Source organism: Crinia signifera, chromosome 12 (assembly GCF_055691185.1).
Source record: "Crinia signifera chromosome 12, ASM5569118v1, whole genome shotgun sequence".
NCBI lineage: Eukaryota > Metazoa > Chordata > Amphibia > Anura > Myobatrachidae > Crinia > Crinia signifera.
In genome coordinates this window covers 77,972,835-77,982,656 of record NC_139228.1, presented here as the reverse complement: position 1 = coordinate 77,982,656, position 9,822 = coordinate 77,972,835, and the positions used below count along the sequence as shown (strand labels likewise).

General features: G+C 41.0%; 1 protein-coding gene across 1 annotated transcript; it reads left to right on the top strand.

The window, feature by feature from the left end:
- Positions 1-885: 885 nt before the first annotated feature.
- On the top strand, positions 886-1,812 carry LOC146049559 (olfactory receptor 6N2-like). The gene has a single exon (XM_083166085.1). It carries the CDS (start codon positions 886-888, stop codon positions 1,810-1,812), a length of 927 nt encoding a protein of 308 aa, XP_083022211.1.
- The last annotated feature ends 8,010 nt before the right edge of the window (positions 1,813-9,822 follow it).

Genomic DNA, 9,822 nt, shown 5'->3' with positions numbered 1-9,822 from the left:
TTCATTGGGGGAAATTTGCAAAGATGGGAATAAGACTTCACATGTGATGTTGCTATGGGCAACCAATCGGATCCTGTCTATCTTCTAGAGGGTGCTAGATAAATAAGGAGGTTCTGATTGGTTGCCCATAGCAACATCACATGTGAAATCATATTGCCATCTTAGTAAATTTCCCCCACAGAATCATATAATTTTGATAGCAGATAAGAACCATTTGGTCCACCTAGTCTGCCCATGTACCTAGGGTTCATATTAACCGATTAACTTACAAGTATATTTTTAGATTGTAGGAGGAAACCAGATGAAACCCACACATGTACGGTAAAAATATACAAACACACAGTTAGGGCCTTGTTGAGAATCAAACCCATGACCAACAAACTATTCAATCTTTTCTTCCAACTATATGAGCACTTCCGACAGTCAGAAATATCTGCAAATTTGACAAGTTATTCAATCTCTGACCAGCAAGAACATTGAGACAATCAGAAATCACGTGGATTGGCAAAAAACTTGCCGATTCATGTATATTTTGTCAAAAATGGACACAGACTTGACAATCGAACGTCCATTTTCGCCAATTTTTTTTGGACTATTTACAACGTAAAATCTGCATGACACAAAAGATGGGCAAAAACCAGCCAAGAATAGGTGTGTGCTGGTATTTTCAACTGTCATATATATCAGTACACATTGAATACCATGCTATAATGCAAGCAGAGGTACACCTGTTTTGAGAGCTCCTTAATGAAAATAAAGTATGCCAAATTAAATTTACAAAAATATATTTTTATTGTTATTAATTTAATTAATTGCTTTATCTATTTTCAGAAGGAACCTTTAAACTGGATCTCAAATAAATAAGAATAGTAAACCAGTGAAATAATGACCGTTTTAAACCACTCGTTGGTTACTCAATTCATCATCATAGGCTTTCCTGATTTCTATGGTGCTCAAGGTCTATTGTTTGTCCTTCTGAGTATAATCTACATCTTTACACTTAGTGGTAATGTTACAATAATTACTCTTATCTGCACTCATCATCAGCTCCATGTTCCTCTCTACCTCTTTGTTGCTATACTTTCCTTCCTGGAGATATGGTACACAGCTGTTACTATTCCCAAAATGCTGACTAACTTGCTGAATGAGAAGCTGATCTCCTATATTGGCTGTTTGCTGCAAATCTATTTTTTCCACTGTTTAGGTGCTGCAGAAACCTTTCTTCTTACAGCAATGGCCTTTGACCGCTACATGGCCATATGTAATCCACTAAGGTACCCATCCATAATGACTATTCCATGTTGTTTTCAGATGGCAGCTTGCTGCTGGGTCATAGGATTCTTTGGACCTTTAACCCAAATCATCTTGCTGTCTCGTCTTTCCTTCTGTGGACCAAATAAAGTTGAGCATATCTTCTGTGACTTCCTCCCATTGATGAAGTTGGCATGTTCCGACAGTTCACTCAATGTCACAGTGAACTTTACCATTAACTCTTTTCTTCTTTTTGTTGCCTTCACCTGCATCATCCTGTCCTACTCCAAAATCATTTCTGCAGTGTTAAAAATAAAGACTACAGAGGGCAGGAAAAAGGCCTTTTCCACTTGTGTAGCTCATCTCACTGTGGTCTTACTTTTTTTTGTCAGTGTTAGTTTTATGTATGTTAGGCTGACCAAACAGAGCTCTGTCAACTATGATCGTATGATGGCTGTGATTTACTCTGTGCTAACACCAATGTGTAATCCAATCATTTATAGCCTACGGAATCGAGAAATACGAGAAATTATTAGGAAAAAAATTATTGTATTATTTTAGGGGGTTTTATGTTTACAGGATCTAATGTAATCATTGACTTTAATATAACTTTGGTATCATCATATACCATTTTTTAGGGACGGTTTCGCTGTCTCATCCATGGACAGAAGTGTCCCGCAGTGGGGAAAGCATTTAGGAAACCCCCATCTGTCACTGTTATGCATGTGCACATCATCTATGGGATGCGGTCCTTATGTCGACAGTGTCTAGTATAACCTTTATTGGTCAACAGTCGAAAGGTCAACTAAAAGGTCAACATGCATTAAATTGACGTGGTCAAAAGAGCAAAACAAGCAAAAGGTCGGCATGAAAACGGCCAACATGATGTTTTCATGTTTTTTTTTTTTTTACTTCTTTATACTTTACCATCTCAGTGGGCATAGAAGCCCTGTGCCCAAAGGGAGGGGATGCGGTACACTTATAAGGTGTCCATGTTGACCTATGTCGACAGACACCAAAAAAGTGAAACTCATGTCAAACTCTTTCCATGTCGATGTTTCGCTTGTGTTGACCTTTTGAGTGCATCCACTTAATGCACGTGGACCTTTTGACTGTCAATCTAGACATTGTCGACCTAACGACCCATACCCGCATCTATTTAGGGAAACAGAGGGACTAGGGGCATGGGAAGCCGCTCATAAAATACCCATATTTGTGTATCAATATCAAGGCATAGATTCTATAGATTGTAAGTTTTAAAGCAATACTCCGTTCTTGTGTACATGGGTTTGCTGCGCTCGCCCACGGTACGGGCTCGGTGGTTCACTACGCTCGCCACACTATCTAAAATCAACTCTATGCCAACGTTGATGGTACGAACTATCCATGTTGGCATGGAGTTTACAGCCCCGCAGCTGGACACAGACGCACGGCGCCAGCGCCCTGAAACTACACAAGTACCCAATACTCTACTACCTCTAGTGTTATAGCCCAGTTTTGTTCTATCACTGTTGTTTCCAATTGTAAAGTGCAATGGAATATGCTACTCTATATAACAAACAGTTAATTATAAATATGCCTATAACAAGCTGGTTTAAATTGCTCTACTGTATAACCTCTATCACCATGATGGGAGGCTATTTCACATACCCACTACCCTTGCTTTAAATTTCCCATGATCCTCCCTCCCTTCAGGTATAGCTCATGTCCTTGAGTTTTAATACCTTTTTTCCTCTGATGAACGTTTCCCTCCTGGACCTTGTTAAAACTCTTGGAATATTTAAAAGTATATATCATGTCCCCCCTTTTTCCTTCTCTGCGCCAAAAAAAAAACATGTTGAGTACTTTTAGTCTTTCTGGGTAAAATGTGTAATGTATGCCTTCTATATACAATCTCTAAACTATTGATAACCTTCTGTAGATATGGCCTCTGGAACTAGGCACAGTATTCTAGATAAGGCCATACCGGGGTAACCTATACAGTGGTATTATTACTTTTTTATGCTACTGATTCCTCTTCCTATGCAACCAAGACTCTGAATTTCTGAATTGTCTTTTTACTTGCTTTGTTGCATTGCTTCCTTGCCGTAAGTCACTGGAAATAGTGACCCCTAAAGCCCTTTCCCCCTTAGTAGTACCTTTAATACTATATTTAGCCATTTTTGACACCACATGTCTGATTTTGCATGCTTTAGTGTTACACTGTAGTTGCCATTTCTCTAGTCTACCTAGATCTAGCATTTCCAAACTTTGGCCCTCCAGTTGTGAAACTACACCTCCCATCATGCCTTTCCATAGTTTTAGCATTCCCTAATAGCTTCAGAACAGCTGGAGGACCAAAGTTTGGACATGCCTGACCTAGATCATCAACCATTGGTTTTGCCCCTGTCTGTATGTACTCTGTTGCATATTTTCGTGTCATCTGCAAAAAAGCATTCTTTCACTTCAATACTGTTTGAAATGCCACCAACAAAGATGTTAAAGAGCACTAGCCAAAGAACAGATTAGGGTAGTCCACTGGTAATATTTACTGCAACCATCTGTTTCCTATCTTGCAACCAGGTTCTTATTCATCCAGTTGTTTTATAATATAAGCTCAGATTTTTTTTATTTATTTAGCAGTCTATGATGTGGGACTGTCAAATACCTTACTAAAGTCTAGAAATGCTACATCTATGCCCCAATGATCAGTTAGTCACAGAGTTAAAAAAAAGTCAATTAGATTTGTTTGACCTAAACTCCCACTAGAAAATCCATGCTGGTTGAGATCCCATACGTTGTTTAATTTAACACATTTATGCTGTTTTCAGACCGCAAAACCTGCTTTAGACCAGGTATTTAAAACATTTTTTAAAACGGGTCAGAGGAAGTTTACCCCCTTTCACACCGCATCTAAATACCTGGTCTAAAGCAGGTTTGCGGTGTGAAAGCGATTGTGAAAACGGCTCCTGCTCACCTGTGCAGTATGGCCGGTCCAGGCTCCAGGGGGGTCCTCCCACAAAGCTGATTAATTTATTGGGGGGGGGGGGGAGGACAGGACTCGTGCGCCGTTCTGCACTGGCCAATGGAGGAGAGAAGTGCACTATAGCGGGAGAAGGAGTGAGTCACACCCAGCGGGTACGCAGTGGCAGCAGTGACAGCGGGACTCCGGTCCCGACATCCTGACCACGCCACTACCCAGCCTGTCATGGCAACCATCTACAACAATGCTGGGCAGCCTCGCTTGCGCGCCACCCCCAATAAATTAATCAGTTTTGCGGGCAGCATCTCTCCGCCCCCCCGGAGCCTAGACCAGCCACAGTGGGAGCAGGACTGGATTTGAGCCTGGGAGCAGGACAGGAGCCGCAGGACTGGAGCAGCAACACTCACCGCAGGACAGGCAGCACTCCGTCTCTGTCCGGCGATACAGCCAGACGCTGAAGGTATGGACACGACGGACGGGGGGGGGGGGATCCTACCTGGGCAGTGCAGCGCAGGGGGTCCCTACAGTGTATGTTATATCAGTGGCGGGTTCCCTGCAGTGTATGGGAACTAGTAGCTGCAGGGACCCCGCCACTGATATAAAATACACTGTAGGGACCCCCTGCCCCCAGCGCAATTATTCCACTCCCTGCGCTGCCCAGGGGGGAGGAATCCCGTTTCAGATCCGTTTTGACACCAAAACAAACGGGTCTGAAACGAGTAGGACCCTGCTTTTTTACAGTTTCCAAAAAACTTTTTTTGGGAAACGGTAAAATCACTTTGCACCTCTCAGACCGCACACATTACCGTTTTAAAACGGTTAAAAATTGGCAAAATACCGTTTTTTTAGTGCGGTCTGAAAGGGGCATTACTTGCTTCTTCCTTACTACCACTTTTGTGCAGTGGTATCACATTCTCTTGTTTCTAGTCTTCTGGAATTGCTCCTGAAGCTAACGAATTGTTGAATAATTCTGTGGTGCTACCAGCAGATCTTTAAGCTCTTTTAGCCCCATTAATTTATTCACTTTCAGTTTTGAGAGTTCTGTTAGGACCCTCTTCTCTGTAAATGTACTTTCACCTACCTTATATTTATGTATGTCCTGTTAAGTTGTCTGTGTCCCTCCCCTCTTCTATAGTGAATTTGGAGCAAAAATAATTATTTAGATTACATTAGATGATCAACTATTGCCTCTCTGTCATGTCTTATTAGTACTCCATTTGATTCTTCTCCTTTCACTTACAGACTTACTACCCTTATCTACTGTAGTTAAGCGCTCACCCTTGGTTTTATGTTAGTCTGAATTAAGTGACAACATGCTTGTGTTCTAAATAATGGTTTATTTGTCATCAATTAATACATGCAATGTACATGAAGAAAGCAGTACAATATAACAAGTAATGTAGGTTTTGGGGGGTATCTGAGATGAGTTCCGTGGGGGAAATGGGGGGTCCAATGTAAAATCGGGTCTCAGGGACCACTTTTACATTGTGTAATGTAAGGTCGACTGGCCCCAAGTCGACCGGGTTAAAGGTCGACATGGGTCAAGGTCGACATGGGTTTAGGTCGACAGTTATTAGGTCGAAATGAGTTTTTCACTGTTTTTTGAGCCGACGTTCCGACAGGCGGTATTTCATTTTTAAATAAATTTTATTAATGAGATGCCATGGATACATAAAGAAATAGTTAGACAAATAGACATGGTAAAGAATATGGTCCAAATATGTACAAATTAATGCAAAAATTAGGAACGTGTGCAGAGGTTCCCAAAACCTGGACCAAATACAATACAATCAAGAAAATATAGAGACATCTCTTTTTTTTTTTTTAAAGGTGATAATATACTTAAAGGCAATATAGATATAATGCATATAAACAAGGATAAATAATAATATATGTACATATATATACACACACACACACACATACATGCATACATACATATACCTTAAACATACATACATATATCAACATTTTTATTAGTCACAGAAGCCTTAAAGATAAAGTGTTTAAGAGAACTAATAGAGAAGAGAAAAAGAAAAAAGGAAAGAAAAAAGGCGACAGGCGGTATTTCATGCCCTACTATCCACTAGGGCGTGGTGGGAGAATAAAATAGTGTGCCGAGCGCAGCGAGTCACCGTGCCCAAAGCATCGCGAGCGAAGTGAGGGGCTGCGGTTCAACTCCAACTGTGTCCATGTCGACATTCGGGTAAAAAAAACAGTGAAAAACTCATGTCGACCTAACAACTGTCGACCTAAACCCATGTCGACCTTGGCCCATGTCGACATTTAACCCTGTCGACCTTGGGGCCAGTCGACCTTCAGGGGTCAACCTAATGACTGTGGACCTGGTCTGACAGATGTTCCGATTCCCTAGTAAAGTGGTGTTGCAATTGATGCCTTCTGAGCACTCAACACTATTAAATCCTCACAGGGCCTGGTGTGCCATGAGGGGATCTTTGGCATGACTGCAGCAAAGATATATGAGGCCATATCTGTGTATATGTGAGATCCGGTCACCATTTTAAGTATTAAATCCAATATTGCATTTTTGCGAGTGGGCTCCCTCATCAGTTGTTTGAGGGATAATCCCGTAAGGAATTAAGAAATCTGTCACATGTAGTTGAACTTGCAAAAGGCCCCTCCCAATTCAGGTGAATTACAGTCTCCAATAATTATGAATAGTGTCCTCACCCATTTCTGTGGCCACCAGAAGGGCCTCATTTCTTTCTTCAGTATTTTGTATTGATGTAGCAGTTATGCTTTTTTCCCCACACACTGTTCATTGCTACCATTCCCCAATTGTTCCCATTCTATCCTTCCTAAGTAACTTGTATCCTGTTACAGCTATGTCCTAGTCATGATTAGCATTGCAACTTGACTCTGTAAAAGCCACAATATTAAGCTCATCCCTGGTCACTACTGCAAGTAACACTGGGAAGGAGGGCTTTTTCCAGTCCTTGAGAATAATTTTGCTAGCTGCAAAATTCCCAGCCAACAGTAATATTTTTTTTATCTTTTATAATCTGCTTACATTAAGGAAGTATGTCCAACACAGACCAGTCACAGTGGAACAGGACATCGTAATATCGGTTTCTGCATGTTTGTTAACCTGTAAATAAATATTGTGGATAACATGGTACAATAGTTCTAGTCATTGAAACAGGTCCACATTTGCACCATGAATATATGGAACAGGGGGATAAATACTTGTGAAATCTAACGTGGAGTAACTGGAACTTTGCTGAAAATATTAAGAAACCACTCAGTGTACAGTAAGTACTCTTTCTGAATCCCATACCATTTACATTAAATGCTAAATAATTCTTCAGTAATGTAAAGGAAGGAATGTTGATAAGCCCCATGGCCACTCTGTTACAGATTATTCTGTGATACCGTGTTTCCCCGATAATAAGGCACTGTCTTATTTTTTTTCAACCCACAAAAAACACCATAGGCCTTATTTTCAGGGGAGGTCTTATTTTAATACATGCCCCTGTCCTCCTTTTAAACATGCCCCCAGTGCTCCTTGTAAACACGCCCCAGTGCTCCTTGTAAACACGCCCCAGTGCTCCTTGTAAACATGCCCTCAGTTAAAGAGAGGGAACGTACCGTAGCCTCCTTTACATACCTCTCCTCTCTGTCTCATCAACGCCAGCGATCCGTGCTCTGCTGCAGCCGCTCTGCTGCAGCCGTGTGAGGTGTGCGGCGTCGTCACCGGCTCCCGCAATGCATCCCTCGGACCGGGAGCAAAGCGGCATCTGTAGAAGCCGGAGGTCTCTAAATACCTCAGAGGTGATTGAAGATCACATGGAGGTTAGCGGGGTCTAGTATTTATTGTTTGCAATCCACAGGATTGAAATTTGAATCAGCCTTTATTTTCGGGGGAGGTCTTATTTTGGACACATGTCCAAAATCTGGGGGAGGTCTTATTTTCGGGGGATGTCTTATTATCGGGGAAACATGGTATATATTTTCCCTCAGAAAGTTGGAGAAACTAGAAATTGTTTGTTAATTAAAGAGTGAGGTGGAAAATAAACTATCCAAGGGATTGTGCTTGTGGACTTCCAAAAATGTTCAGACCACATTGTTTTCTGCATAATCTCGAATTTTCAGATCCTTTTAGGTAGTTATCTAAAAGTTTGTAGCATTGACCAAGTGATCTATTGAGGACACACTACTAAGTCTCCAAAATGTGAAGGGTTGAGCAGATGTGCCATTCAGAAACGCCAGATTATGTTTAAAGAGAGATTAATTCACTTGCCATTAATAGTAGACCTATGATTTAAGAGATGTCAGAAATTATTAATAAAGCAAAGGAGTTGATTATTTTTCACATTTCCTGATTCCGAAGATGAATATAGATCAGATCCATATTGGATAGAAACTTTGTACTTCCACCCACAACTGAATATGCACATATGGTTAAACTCTTCCCTTACCCATTGTAACACAGCCTAGTGCATGTGACATATTTCCGCTCAGCATGAATGTGATCACGTGACCGTCACAACTTATGCCAGACGACCTCTATAAAGAGGTCCAGAAAGCTTACACTCAACCACATATGCATGACGCATTATCGCTTGACGACAGTGCGCTCACATGACTGTGAAATACTTCCGCTAGATGACCTCTACTAAGAAGCTTGCTATACAGAGTTTAACTGTAACATCACAGCGATCATGTGACATAACAAAAAGATCACATGATCACACAGGAAGTGGGTAAGATATTTATAATTGATGTTTTTAAAGTCTTTTGTTTTTCCAACCAGTTTTAAAAACATAATACAAAGTCTGTCTTTATATTAAAATTTTAGTATACAACCCTGGTATATACATTTTAATAGTAACCATAGATATAAAGGATGCAATCACATGTGCTCAAATCTGGTCAAACCGCCGAAATGCGTCAAATGTGCTTCACCAGCTGTCTCTCTCATTGGATTGGAATACACTACGTCCAACTGGACCCCTAACAAAAACTTAAGTAGCTCCACTACTCCCTCACTCAGACCAGACCTCAGGACCTATTGCCTTTTTAGCATCTACCAAATGACTACCAGGACCATCTGTCTCAATTCCAAGGACTCCCATCGCTCCACGTGAGCCACCAAAAAATGTGAGCCACCAAAAAATGTGAGAACCTTATTTCTAGCGAGTGTTGAGGCCACTTTATCTGGAGGGCATTGTTCCCTAGTGTCTTACTCAGAGGTCACTTATACTTACGGAACTTATTGCTGCATGATTACTACTGCGAGGGTCTGATATTATTAGTAGTATTGTTTTTATTATTTTCATTTTTTTACATCATATTAGCTCTTAATAAATGTTTATATTTTATTTATCCCATTGTATGCCAATTCCTCCTCTTAACCAGAGCTAGGACCTTCTTCTTTTTTCTGCACATTATATGTGGGACTGACTTCCCCCACTTAATCACATCAACTTGGAATTTGAACGCATTCCAGCATGAATCCAGCGGGGGTAACTTTGTTTCTTCCATAATGGAGAGAAACATCTTTTCTATACAAGTAGCCGGGTATATTTTTGCAGTGTCAGACTGGGGCATGCACTTGGGGTATACACTCACAGAGACCCACCAAGGGG